The sequence below is a fragment of the Talpa europaea genome (genome assembly GCF_964194135.1).
Source record: "Talpa europaea genome assembly, chromosome: 14".
Taxonomy (NCBI): Eukaryota; Metazoa; Chordata; class Mammalia; order Eulipotyphla; family Talpidae; genus Talpa; species Talpa europaea.
In genome coordinates this window covers 78332849-78348196 of record NC_140082.1, presented here as the reverse complement: position 1 = coordinate 78348196, position 15348 = coordinate 78332849, and the positions used below count along the sequence as shown (strand labels likewise).

Here is a 15348-nt window from a genome sequence, read left to right as displayed (position 1 = left end):
ACATTACCCATGCTAGTTAATCATATGACTAGGTCATTGACTGCAGTGACTGGTCTCCATGATTGAATTCTGTGGATCAACATGTCCCTTATGACAGAATTCTAAGTGCTCATTGCCTGCTACATATTTCAAGTTCAAGGTCTCTTACAAATATGTCTGGATCAATGATAACTTCAAAAATATGGATCTCATTAGAGTCTGAACAAAACGAGTAACACAATCATTTTTGTGAGCTGAGATCCAGCCAAGGGTGCACGCTAGGCACAATTGGACCTGGGGTATTTGACAGCTCACTTGCTTGTGTACATTAGAGGAAATGAATTGTACGTAGGTCTAGAGATAACCAATTATAGAAAGATACGACCACTCTTTGAGTGCTTGACTGACAGCATAATGCACATGCACCCATAATAAAAAGACCGTGAAAAACCAGCCCCCAAGGGGTGAACACTGCAGGGAATTCAAGTATTCACAATGTTTCTTTAGATGCCATATCAACTGTGAGGATCAGTATGTATAGATCTTCTAGTCAATTAGAATAAATTATTAGTTATTCCTTGTCATTTTTCTCTTAACTGAAAGAAATATGGGGATACTGAAGTATAGATTATATTCATTGGATGTTCAGTTTCAGAAATTTGAGGGTTTTTTTAATTTTTCTTGTTGCTCAGGTAGAAATTTTCTAGATATTTGATCAACTAAAATATGTCTTTTAAATTATGACTTTAAAACATGGAAAGATTAAATTTCCAATCCTTGGAATTTTCTGTGACTATCATATTCCATCAATGGGTGTGTATGTATTTAAAGAAAAGTTATAATTTTATTTTTTGTTTATTACTCTGCTTTTATTATTATAGTCTTTTTTTGATAAAGCATTAACTTTATTTATTTAATAATCAAACAAATATTTTTTTATTTTGAAGTTACAATAAATGCCTCGAAAATTTCTACTTTATAACATGCATAGATCTTGAAGTCTTTTATTCATATAATACTCTTTCTTTCATACTCTTTCTTTCATACTCTTTCTTTCTTTCATACTCTGTCTTTCTTTCATACTCTTTCTTTCAAAGAATCTCAAAGCTTACAAGGATGTGTCAAATTGTTTATAACATGAGGAACATTTTTGTTTAAAAATGAGCATTTTTTTGGCTAACATAATTTTTTTGTTTAAATATTTTATTTTATATAATTCTTACATCTTTTTTCATCTTTGCACAATGTATGCATTTTCATTTGGGTTATATTCCCCATACAATTGCACCCCCCCCCTTATTTTGACACTAGTCCTTCCTTTCCCTTCCCTTCCCTTCCCCCCCTCCAGTGTGTCTCTGGTTTATAGTTGTTTGTTGATTTTGATTTTTACTTTGTATTGATTAGTCTTTTTCCTGGTCTCTTATTTAGGTTTTGTAAATTCCTGCTATGAGTGAGACCATCCGGTATTTTTCTTTTTCTTTCTGACTTATTTCGCTGAGCATGATCCCTTCTAGCTCCATCCATGTTGCTGCAAACTGCATGTGTTTATCTTTTTTGAATGCTGAGTAATATTCCATTGTGTATATGTACCATATCTTCTTAATCCAGTCATCTATTTTTGGGCATTTGGGTTGTTTCCATAGCTGAGCTATTGTAAGGAGTGCTGCTCTAAACATAGGGGTGCAGGTGCCCTTTGGAATTCCTGTTTCTGTGTCATTTGGGTAAATACCTAGGAGTGGAATTGCTGGATCATATGGAAGCTCTATGTTTAGTAGTTCAAGAAATCTCCACACGGCGCTCCATAGTGGTTGGACAAGTTTGCACTCCACCAGCAGTGCAGGAGAGTTCCTTTTTCTCCACAACCTCACCAACATTTGTTGTTGCTAGTTTTTTTAATATGTGCCATTCTCACTGGTGTGAGATGGTATCTCATTGTAGTTTTGATTTGCATTTCCCTATTACAAGTGATGTTGAATATTTTTTCATATGCCTGTTGGCCATTTGCATTTCTTCTTCAGAGAAGTTTCTTTTTAGCTCTTCTGCCCATTTTTTGACTGGATTATTTTCTTTGTTTTTGTTGAGTCTCATCAGCTCTTTGTAGATTTTTGTTTTTAAAAGACTGAAATCATATAGACTATGTTCTATGACCACAGGACAATTTAATTAGAAAAAAAAAACAAATAAATCTGGGAAATTTCCAAACATGATAAATTCACATTCTTTACAGAACCCATGTGTCAAAAAATAATCATAATAGAAACTGGAAAACATTCAGAACTGAATAAAGATATGCTTAGAGATAGTTATAGTTTTAAATTACTGTATCAGAAGAGATATCAAATAACTAATTGAAATAAGAAGAAAAAGAATAAGCTGGAAAATTAAACCCAATGTAGTACAAGAAATTAAAGAATAAAGATGTGAGCAAAGATTAATAAATTGACAGACATTTACACTGCCATGTAACAAAGTGAGAAGATACAAATCAGTAAAATTCAATGTTCACATTCATATATTTTCCAGCTACAATTTTCAGGTCTATATTGTATCGGAAATCAGGAAATTAATATATATACAAATATGTCATTACTCTGGCCCCTAACAATTCTCAAACCTTTGTTCAGTGGCAGTCAAAGTTCTGTTTGATTTATCTAGAGCTATTACATGTATGCCAGTACATGACAAGTGATGTAATATTATCATAAAAACAACATTTTAAAAATACCTCATGTTAAAATCTTAGTTACAAAAATATGGGGGAAATTGTTTGAAAACAGAATTGTAAATTACCACATTATATTACATATTTCTAAAATTATTGACTTGTCAGGGAGTAAAAAAATGAAATAAAGACAATGACCTTGCATTGATATGTTTATATTCAGAAGATAAATGCATATTTTAACAATTCTCTATTAACTTTTCTCTCATGTAAAAGTTTAAATTGTGTACCTTTAAATCAATCTTTTAAGATATTTTAATATTTGACATTAGAATAAAACCTGTAAAATGCATTTGATTAAATTTGTATTATGGTTTCTGCAGATGACTTCAGAAAGAGAGTATTGAGGCATCTCTTTGAGATACATACAATTTTTAATTTGTGCATCAGATAATCAGCAAAGATAAGATCAATAAATTACATGTAAGCCAATGTTACGTGCTTCTCTGAGAGTACTCTGAACACAGTTATCAAATGTGTTCTTTTTTTTGTCACAATTCCTCTGTGGTTATATTAAAATTCAGAAATGATTATGTTAAATAAGTTCTTCAAAATCATAGATGGAAGTATTGTATTTATGGATGTCTTTTAGATGAAGAATGGTTAGAACACTTCTGATTTATTGCACATAAATGTGCTCTTTCATTAAATTATTGCTTGGAGAAATTTTTAGACTACTATTTAAAAATAGAACTTTACATTGTGCAAAAATGAAAAATGATGTAAAAAATATATAAAATTAAAAAATAAAAATAGAAATTTAGGATCTCTTTGTGGCCTGCCTAGTGGTTAAATCTCAGCACTATAACCGCTATGGTCTGAGCTCAATCCTTGCCCAGGGAGCTGACCACATATGGAATAGCAGACCTCTCCTGTCTCGCCCACTGCTCCCCTCAGCAGTGTTTTTCATTAGATCGTTCTGTTCTGCTCCCCTCTCTGTCTCTGATGAATCCTCTCCCCACCCTGTACCTCTGGCCTATACTCCAGTTCTTCTATACATAATAATTCTTTTAAAAAATATATAAAAAATTTTAAAAATATATAAAATATATTTAAAAATTTTAAAAAATATAAAAATTATATAAAATGTATAAAATTCCATTTACCAAAAAAAAACCAAGAAATTTAGTTTAATCCACTCTTTCTATAGATGTTTACATTATTTTTTTTAATTTTTTTTTTTAAGATTTATTTATTTATTTATACAAGCACTGCACGCCATGTGGGACCCTCCTCCGGTGGCCGGGGAGCAGCCGGGGATTGAACCGGCACTGCAGAGGCTGCGGGCAGCTTCGCAACCCAGCGCTCAACCGCTGCGCCACCGGGGAAGCCCTGTTTACATTATTGACATGTACATTTTTTCTCTAAAAATGGTCTTGTGGCTTTTTTTTTTTTTTTTTTGCCATTGAAATTGTTGGGATCCTCCCTTGAAGTTCACTGGGTGGTAATAGAGAAATGATATTTTTCACTGATCAGTATATTAGCTTTTTTCTTTTTGTTTTTAAACATCTAGTCCTAATGTGATGGGAATGCTATATCTAGTTAGCATTAATTATTAGCCGGCCACTCTGTCCACTGGACCTCAGGGGCAAGGGAGCGCAGTGCAAGTTTGAAAGTTATGCATTTAGCAGCGTCCTCCTTTTCCTGTATAACACAGGAGACCCACACTTTATAAATGTTTGATTGCTAAGATTACATGCATGCATGTGTTGTATGTATTGAGCTTATATGTACATATAGCTGACTTCATAGCTGCATTTTTTTTTTAAGATTTTTTTCTGTTTTGTTTTTTTCCTTCCTTTCAGGTGAAGCCAGATCCTAGAAGGGAATGGAATCTGTCTATTCCTCTGTCTTTCTTCTTATATGTCAGCTCCAAAGCTTGAGCTGACAACTCACTTCTCAGTGATTCTCTATTCCTACCTCTGGCCTTTTGGATGCCCCTGCAGGTATGACTATATGAGCGGGAAACTGTAGATTTGTCAGAAAAGGGCCTAAGTTATATAAGAATTGATAGATCCCTGCTTTTCTTAAGTTTGAAAGCATTTGTTGCAGCTAAATAGCATTGAAAACCTACCCAGGAGTCATATGAGAGTGGGCACAGTGACTGGGAGTTACAGCTGTGGTCACTGTAGGCCTTTCCAAATGGGTGATCTTTCTTCAATGATCCTATCCTAAAGCTGAATCAGCCTCTCTTGATAAGACCATTTACTGACTTACTCCTCAGCTCTTTATTTGTATGATAGATGCATCAAAGAGGCTTTTAATTTCTTATGGCTTGACATTTTTGAGTTTGTTTTTGTGACATGAGCACCTTATGGACTGTCTGGCATTAGAACAGGTTTTCAATAAACGTTTCTTTAGAATAGGTATGTCAATAGATTATTTTGAGTGATTTCATAAATAACCTGGTCAACTAAACAGAAAAAGATGAATGATTTTAGGAGACATTATTTAAAGAAAGGTTCAGGCAAGCCCATCGGTTTTGAAAAAGCTCAAGAGCAAAGGGCCCTGATGTAATGTGCCAACACTGAAATACATGTTGATATAGAGCAGCTAGTTATAGCTTTAGGACTGTGTAAGGGAGTAAGATGCAACTCCCGAAAGAAATTAATATGTAAGAATGCCAAAGAGTGACTTTCCAGCTCCCTAATGAATTGTGTTTTTCACTGAAAATGGTATTTCTCATTTTATTTTCTCCTCCTCAGATGATATCTCGGGAATGGTTTTGGGAGTGAATGATTCCAGTTACTCTCTGAAACAAGAATCTCCAGACAAAGAGCTTTTTCACCTACCTGTTAGCAAAGGGCCATTCTCTGAAGGTAAGTTTTTCATTGGGGTAGTCTTGCTTTATTGTAGAAACCATGTCTAGGTAGAAAATACGATGTTAATAAAATGTTTTCTGCAGATTGGGGACATTTAGTTACATTCTAAATGGACCCCAAGGGTCTGATTACATAATAAGTTAAACAATATAGCTTTTTCACACTCATTAGCTTTTCTATATCACAGTGCATTTGCTATTAATATGAAGGGTTTTTTCTAACCATCAAGCTGAGTTCCTTGACCAGATTCATTGTGTTACTGGCAAACTGTTTTACACATGAGATACAGTAGATTCTCAATGATCAAATAAAGGAAGTAGAACTTTAAGGTGCTAATTACAAAGGGACAAAGTTCGATTAAAAATACCAGCTAGTTGGAGATGCTGTTTTTAGCCCAGCAAAGGGGAAAGCATAGCTCCAATTTCCAAAATTGTGACTTTCTCTGTGTCCTCTGGGTAGATTGGTTTTAGCACATGTCACAGAAGAGTGCTCAAAGTTTTCACAGCCCCTCTGACAGGCTACTTAGGAAAAGTGTTCCTGACCTTTGTCACTTTTCTCCACTGTGTCCTTGCAGGTTATGACTCTAACAGTGAGGTGGATTTGTTACTTCTACCACCAGCTTCACCAAAACCATGATACATTCATCCTTATGCATGGAGATTCCTCTCCTTCCTGTGTTGCAGTGGACACCTCCTGCAGATAAGAAATGCTTAACTGAGAAATGCTCATGTTGGGATATCATCGATGAGACTTTAATTTGGGCATGGTGACTGTTTCCCTTCTGCTACTTGATTCAATCCCAGGAGCCTCAGTAGAGGAAATTTATTGCACAAGAAACTCAAAATGATGGAATTGCTCAGTGCTCCCATAAATATACATTTATATTTATGTGGTAAATTTAAAACATAGGACACATTAAAAAGAAACTGCATGATTTTTTTTTCAAAAATTCAAAGCATATCTAAATATCTAACATATAAATTAAGTGCCCTCCTCTTTCTCAAATCTATCTCCCAGAGTTTTCCTCTATTAAGGGAATTGTGTGCATTCTTTAAGTGGATTGATGTGCACAAACACACACGCAAGTTATTTTGGGGGGGTTCTGGAAATGGGGCCATACTGTACACATTCTTCTGCAAATTGCCTTTTATTTAATAGTTTTTCAATGCCCTTTTTCTATTTCAATAATACACATCTTTGTCATTTGTTGAATGACTGCATAATTGTTTTGTAGATACACTTAAAGGTTTTAAGCATTTCTCATTCAGAGATATTTATGTAAGCACCAAATTTCTGTGCAATGAGCCTCCCTATATATCAATAATTTTGCAATTGTCAATTATATCATAATAAATTACTTAGCAGTTGAAATACTGGGATTAAGGATATAAACATTTTTCAAATTTTGAAAATTATTACAAGACTTCCTTTAAAATGTGGTAACAATTTTACCCTCAAATGGCAATGAATGAGATTGCCATCTCCCACAACCTTACAGATAATGGATTTTATAAATATTTAAAATCTTTGCCAATGTTATAGCCCAAACTATTGTCTTAAACTGTATTTTTGTTTTTTAGTTTAATCATTTTCTTCATGTTTATTAGTCATCTGTATTTTTTAATTTCTTCTTTATGTCCAATTTTGGGGGTGGGGGGAGCATTTAGTCTCTTCCTGAACTCATTTGTTATTGGGGGAATGAGCTTTGGATTGTCAAGCATTACAGATATTTTTACACACTCTAAACTTTGTTTTTGTTATAAGAATGTGTATAATTGTTATATGTCCAAGTATAACCATGTCTGCTATGGCTTCTGAGTTTCATGTCATTTTGGAAAGATATTTATACTGATTCCATAAAACCCTTCACCTATGTTAACTTCTAATTCTTTCGTGTTTTTTTAATTCAAATTCGTAAAATCATGAGAAATTTTTTTGATTTGAAATCTTAAAGTTGCCAAGTTATTTGCCATTACTTGCGATTATTTGCCAATAATTGCACATTTATCTGTAATGCCATCTTGCATATATGCTGTATTCTCATCTGTGACTGGCTCCATTTTTGTTCTGTGGATCTGTGTGTGTCTTCTTCTGCCTCCTGTCTCATGTGTTTTCTCATTGGAAGAAATTACAGTTTAGACTGCAATTTCCTCAACTTTAATAAATTAATATGGGGAAAATTGGTTCTTAATAAGTCTTCCTATCCAAGGACAAGGTATGTCTTTCTTTTATTCAATAATTTACTTACTGTTAATATTTTCACTTTGTGATGGGTATATTTTCTTTCAGCTTATTTACTTGATAATATTACTGCTTCTGAAAGTTTGTTTTATTTTGGGGGGCAAGTGGTCACCTTACTCTTTCTCAAGACTTTTCATATTGTTTCAAATATGTACTAAATCCTTTGCAAATATTGATAGTTTGTATTCTCCCTTCCAAATGATCTGGGTTTTAGTTACGTTGATAAATGTTACTGACTGTTACTTGCAGAGCACTTACATGATTGTGGAAATACTGCCTACCCTGATTTTGGTTTTAATGGAATGCTTCTTTGGTTTGACCAGCATAGTGTTACTGATCTGGTATGCAGAAAGGCTCCCAGAAGGAGCTATAATCAGGAAATTGAGTTCTTTATACCTACAAGAGCAAGGGAAAACACCACTTTGACAAGGTTTAGCAGTGTTTCAAAAGCAGGAGAAAAGAATGTTTGCTTCTGGGCTGGTGTGGTTTTTAAGGTGGGCCTTTCAAGCAGGGAACTCATCACAAATGGGCAAGATGTTTGATGCAGTAGTCTAAGGTGAAAGAGTAAGGTGAGGGTCTTGACGAGTCTAGAAAATCAAATTGATAATAAGCTGCTTTGTCTATGTAAGATGTTATCAATGATAGAAGAGCCATTTGCCTAGATGAGCAAATTGTGTATTTGTTGGTTTACAGTTCTATCTTATTAGATTGGACTCTGCTGGGGTGGCTTTGGGTATAAGTCCCAAATAAGTTATTTTGATGTGGGTGGTCTCAAGCATCAATATAAGATGCTAATTTTAAATTTGACACATTTTATGCATCATGTTAGGAAAGTCTCCCACATTTTATATTGTTCTAAGAAATTTTAGTCAAAGCTAGATGGTAGATAGAATCAAATATTTTTGCATAAATAATTGTATTCCTTAATTGTACCTTTATTGTTATGAAATAATTCATTTTCTATTATTGAAATTTTCTTTTTTCCTTGAATGAACAAACTTTATTTGCTTAAAAATGTTTTATATTTACTATAGAATTATAAGTATCTAATTTGATTTGGAATTTTTTCAAGTTTACTACTAAATGACATTAATCTGTAATTTTCTTTTCTGTTCTATTTTTGTCATGTTTTGATATGAGATTCCTGGTCATGTTAAAATGGTTTTGAGATTTTTTTTATACTCTGTGCTCTTCAATGGGTTGACAAGATCTAGCATTAATATCAATGGTTAAGCATGCGCATCAATTCAGTCATCTGAACTCTCCTTTGTTTTTAGTGCTTTGGAGTAGAATTAAGGCTATCTAGAAAATTTTCTCACTTTTTTATGGTTATTATATTTTGTTTCATCTCTTATATTTAACTTGTTTTCACAATCCAAGCAGATTTTCAGAGAAGCAAAAAATTATACAAAGTGTTTTTTTTTATCACTCTATTTCTCATTTCAATTAATAGCAATTATCATTCTAGTTTTGGTTATTTCTGCTATGCTTTTTCTTAATGAAATAAGTTTGACTTATGAATTTTTTGCATCACTCGTGCTTCTTCCCCTCAATTGGTTTAATTATCAGGTTTTTTTTTTTCAGTGTTATTTCTTTATTTTTATGTATTCCTTTTTGTTTCTTCTAATAAATTCTTCATAATCACTTATTTTAACTTGTTTTTGCTAATGAATATTTTCTCTGTTGTGAGTTTTAGAAAACTTTCATCATGAACACATTGTAAACATAGAGAATATGAGGAGGAAAGAATAGTGAAATTGCAGATACCAGGAATCAAAATTCCACCATCATCAACATTTTGCCATATTCAGCTGGTGTCATTTGTAAAGTATTTTCTAGTAAGTTAAGGAAGCAATAATATTTCTTCCCCCCAGAAAAGTTTTAAAATTTTATTTTTTTAAATTATAATGTATGTTTCAGGATTTACAGGATAAAAGACACTCCCCAAAAGGTAATTCACCTTATTTCTGTCCTCCATCACCATCTAATTTCCCTTCCTGGACTCATGTATTACAGTTTCTTGTTTTTCCTTTCCCAAATACATACATACACATACACATACACACATGCATCCTGAAATGTGTATGTGCGTATATAGATATACACACACATACTTTTATACTGTTCTGTAACTTTATATATTTACATAATGTATAATTTTCAAAATTGTCTGCAAATCAATTTCACATCAGTATATGAAACTTCCTTTTTTTTTTAAAGATTTATTTATTTATTTATACAAGCACTGGGTACAGTCAGAAGTGCATGAGGGTGAGAGAATTCACCAGAGCCAGAGCAGGGAACAGAACAGGCAGAAGGACTGAAATACACTGCTGAGGGGAGCAGCGGGCGGCAGGAGAGGTCTGCGTGCCATGTGGGACCCTCGCTGGCAGCCGGGGATCCAACTGGCGCTGCAGAGGCTGTGGGCAGCTTTGCAGCCCAGTGCTCAACCGCTGCACCACCAGGGGAGGCCTGAAACTTATTCTTAATATTTGTATTTTACATAGTAGATTATACATAGTTAGATGCATAGATCTTAATTGTATAATCAATGAATTTTCATAGTTATTTAAGAAACAGAATATTTTTCTTAGCTAAGAACCTCCCTACACTGCCTTCTTCCAGCCAAGCTTAATTCTCTTAAGAATGTTATGATTTCTGTCATCATTAGATTAGTTTTGCCTTTTCTTGAAATTAATATAAATATAATCACACAGTATGTCTTGCTTCTTTAGTCATCATATTAGTTATTGAGTTTTATGTGTTATTGTCTTCTCAGTCTCCTTTTGATGGTTATCTCCAGTTTTTAGCTGTTTTGAGCATATTAGTATTTAATTACCTTAAAATGGAATTTACTTGATTGCAACATAGAATTTACTTAAGAAATTGCCAGTCTTCTGACAAGGGGGAAGCTTTTCACACTCTCAACCAATAGTAAAGGAGATTATCAGTTACTGTCATTACTAACAGACATTTTTAAAAAATGTTGTCATTTAAAGAAAATATATCCATTCAAGTGTAAAATGGCATCTTATTATCATTTTAATTTATAAGTTAGACACTTAAGGAGATAAAAAAATTTTTCATGAGGCTAGCTGTCAGTCATTAATCTTCTATAGTAAAATTTGTTTAAATTTTTTCCAATTTTACTTATTATTTTCAAGCAATTTTGGACTTTAAGGAAATTTCCAAAAGTAGTTCAGACAGTTCCTGTGAATTCCTTACCCTGCCTTCCTAATATTAATATTTTGTATAACTTATTATAATATTAATACATTAATATTTAATGAAATCTGGAAATTAGCCTTGATATAATACTATTAATGAATCTAAAGACCATATTTGAATTTTGTCAGTTGTCCTGCTAATGCCCATTTTTCTAGTTCAGAATCCAATTTAAGATTCCACATTTGCATTTATTTGTCAGCTTCTTTTTTCTCCATACCTGCCCCCCATCCTGTGAAAGTTCCTCTCTTTTTTGTATCTCATTACCTTGACATGTTTAAGGAATACTGGACCGATTTTGTATAGTATTTCTCAATATGATTTTGTCTGGTATTTTGTCATGATTAGATTAGAGGTTATGCACTTTTGGCAAAAATAATACAGTGACAGTTATGTGTGTTTTTGGTGGGTTATATCAGGCCTACTGGTCATTATGTCTTATTTCTGCGGATGATTAAGGTGGTTGGTGTATGCCTGCTTTCTGCACTGCAAAGTTGTCATTTTTCTCTTTGTAATTAATAATTTTGTGAAGAGATACTAAGAAATTACACACATATCTTCTTTCTCAATACTGCACTTCATAGTGCCCATCGATGAGTCTTGCCTAGAGCACTTATTACCATGAGCTTTGCCTGATGAGGGTTTCCTATTTTTGTGATACTTTCTTTACTTCCTCATTAAAATTTGACTGTAAGGAAGAACTTTCCTCCCCCATTTACTTATGTTCTCAGTTGTTTGACTTCAGTATGGATATATTGGTATTTTTTTTAAAGAAATATTTATTTGCACAAGCACTGGGTACAGTCAGAAACTCAGGAGGGTGAGAGAATTCACCAGAGCCACAGCGGGGAGCAGAACAGGCAGACTGACGAAGTACACTGCTGAGGGGAGCAGTGGGGGCGGCAGGAAAGGTCTGCACATCATGTGGGACCCTCACCTGGGGGCCAGGGATCGAACTGGCCCTGCAGAGGCTGCGGGCAGCTTTGCAGCCCAGTACTCAACTGCTGTGCTACCAGAGAGGTCCTATTTATTTTATTGTTTAGACTTGAATATATTGCAATAGTTATTTTTATTTCTAAAACTTCAAAAATTGACCATTGGGAGATCCTTTAAGCTGGCCCCTATGTTCCTTTCACAAGCCCACACAATTTTCTTAGCACTGATTAATTTCCTGGTTCACCAAGATGCACTAGACTAATCTATTATTTTTTTCCTCTAAACCTGGAATCAATCATTTCTTCAAGGAGTTCTGGTTCTTTGCATTGGAAAATAGCACTTAGAAAGCAAGCCCTGAGTGTTAACATATACTCATTTCTACTGGGATTTCATTTTGTCTAGGCCCTACTAGTGTACAGAGTTGAAAAATAGGTATAGTTCCACTCAATATGTTGCACATATCTGAATTACTTTTCCCTCTATCTGTGAGTGTGTTCCTCACTGATTTTTCTGGTACAGCCCAATATCACTGGGCTATTTTTAATCTTCCATTTTTCCATATTTATAACTTCTTTCTCCAATGACAATAAACCTACCTTTCACTATACACAATATGTTTTCTTATTTCTTATATAACCCAATACATATGTAAATTAGTTTCAAAATTTCTAAACTGTACCACTTTAAAAAAACTCACTCACTCAAATAAAATATTTAAATATCATTCTTTTTTCTTTGCCCTTATTGTATCCAGTTAGCACATTTTTTTTCTTTTTTTTTTTTTTGAACAAAAAGTTAAGATTTTATTTGGAATATCATTTTAGAGACAAAAAGCAGCTCATATTGTTTAGCAAAATAAATTTAACAAATGCATTTAAATAAGGTAAATTCAAGACATTTATATATTTCTTTTTTAGTTGCTTGCTTTTCTTCCAGTTGGAGTTTTGCCTTTTAGCCTAACTGAATACTTTTTAAATTAAAACAGCTTTAATTGAGAAATTGCTTTAATTGAGAAATTGCTTTATAAAATCTGAATGACTCAAATATCCCTCTGTATTCCCACTTAACCTCAACAAAAACAACTTAGGAAATAGATACAGCAGGAAATGTTTCTCCCTCTTGGTCATGTTATCTTTACCATGTAACCTGCCTACTCTGAAATGGATAGTGAAAGTAAATTTGCTAGTAGGAGGTGATGGTGAAAAGCAAATTTAGATGGTTTTCAAGCCATCCATCATCATGAACTGAAAAGAAATGCAAGCCATACCACTTTCCTAGCCAGAAGCTACACATAGCTTCCTATTGTTATTTTTTTCTAGTCATATACATTTAAAAAAATATAACATTATGTTAAATAGCAGGACAGCTGACATTGGAACAGATAACACTGCACTGAAAAATCGAAATGGCTTGGTTGAGCCAAGCAGAGAAATAGCAGATGCTTTTCCTGTAGGGAAGCCGCCAATGTCCACCACCTCCTTAGTCCGTAACAGATCTGCATTCCGATGGTAGGCCTTCCGACCTCCGCCACTGGGCCAGGCGTTGCTTAAACCATTTCTGGGTCTCCTCCTCGGACAGGCCGGCCTCCGCGGCGATGAGGCACAGCGTGGTGGGGTCCGGGTGTTTGTTGACCTTGTTGAAGTTGTACTCCAGGATTTCCACCTGGTCCTCAGTGGGGCCGCTCGCGGTCTCCGCCGACATGGTCCTGGCGCGCCGCAGCGCGAGTCCCCGGCGATTGCAGGGTGCGGCGGGAGCGTCCCCTGGCTGCTCCCGGGGCGCGTCTAAGTGGTCCACAGCCGAGTTGCGCGTTTAGCACATTTTTTTTCAAACTTGCTTAGGCTAGTTGTTTTTCCCTCCAGGCCACTACATTTGTTAATCATAAAATCGTTTACTTTTCTCGCTGTTTACATTGCATTTGATTTGACTATGTACTTTTTCCTATGTGAAACATTACTATGTTTCTAAGAAATAAATTTGTGATAATCGTCTCTCTACTACACTATATTAGTTCTATTCCTTCCTTCTTTTCATCCTATTTTCATACAGAAACTGGATAACTGTCTCATTAGTTTCTGACTTCTTTTCTATTGCTGTTGTTCACAAGTGGGCAAATACATGCATATTTTATCACATCTCTTTCCCTGGAACATGAATGGTTACATACAACTGAAGCTTTGTCACAGTTTGCCTTTCCCACTTAATGTATCATTTTTATTGAATTACGTGATTTTTGCCAAAAATTAATTCTGTTTTTCCTTTTTATGCCATCCTTTTTTTTAAAAAAAAGATTTATTTATTTATGCATACAAGAGCTGGGGTATAGGCCAGAGGTGTGGGGTGGTGAGAGGATTCATCAGAGACAGAGTGGGAAACAGACAGGCAGATTGACCAAAGTACACTGCTGAGGGGAGCAGCGGGGCAGAGTCAGGAGAGGTCTGCTGCACCATGTGGGTTGCTCCCTGGCTGTGGATAGCTTCATAGGTTGCATCTTAACCCTTGTGCCACCAGGGAGGCCCTATGCCATTCTTTTTCACTGAAGATTCACAGTAAGTCTTAAGTGTAGTGTGGGCCCAAAACTTACGTGTGTTTAAGACTATAAGCATTACACGAATGGATCCCACAAATTTTAATATGGTGTTTTAATTATCATTTAGTTCAGAAATTTTCTAATTTTCCATGTGATTTATTCTCATGTGCTATCTTTAAGCATATTATTTAATTTCCAAATATTTGAGGGCTTTTCATGGTAAACTTACTGACATTTTAATTGTTATGGTATAAAAAGTTCTTTGTAGTATTTCAGCTTTTCCAAATCTATTGAGATTCATGGTCTACCATTTTATCTGTCTTGATGAAAGCTATACAAACACATTAATATGTATTTGACAGTCACTGAATATAATGATCCACAAATGCTAATAATTAAAGGTGTTTGTTCTGGTTTTGTTCAGTTAGAATATAGATTCTCTATATCATTGATGATTTTTTGTTTTGTTTTGTTTTGCCAGTTACTAAGAGAATTGTTCTTTTTTTTCTGCACATGACTGCAATTTTATCTTTCCCTTTCAGGTCTCTCATTTCCTCTTTATGTATGTGAAGATCTTTGAATTCTTGCACTTTCATAATGTATGACTTCTTTTTTAAAAAACCAAGGTGACATTGGTTTACAATAGTGTATCAATTCTGTTCCATTGGTCTGTGTGTCCATTTTTATCCCAGTATCATACTGGTTTGATTACTGTAGCTTTGTAGGATAGTTTGAAGTCTGGAAGTGTGATACTTCCTCCTTTTGGCTTCTTGATGAATTTTCTCTTTTCCTAATTTGTATTTCTCCCTATATATATTTGTTGTCTTGAAGTCTACTTTGTCTCTTACTTGAATATTAATACCAGCTTCCTTATGCTTACTCTTTGATATATCTTT

The 15348-nt window shown here is 34.3% G+C and overlaps 1 protein-coding gene across 1 annotated transcript; it reads right to left on the bottom strand.

Annotated features, from left to right (window-relative positions):
* Positions 1-13404: 13404 nt before the first annotated feature.
* On the bottom strand, positions 13405-13626 carry LOC311183810 (homeodomain-only protein; the record flags this gene model as incomplete). The annotated part of the gene is made up of 1 exon (XM_084253433.1): positions 13405-13626. One exon carries the CDS (start codon positions 13624-13626, stop codon positions 13405-13407), a length of 222 nt encoding a protein of 73 aa, XP_084109559.1.
* Positions 13627-15348: the final 1722 nt, after the last annotated feature.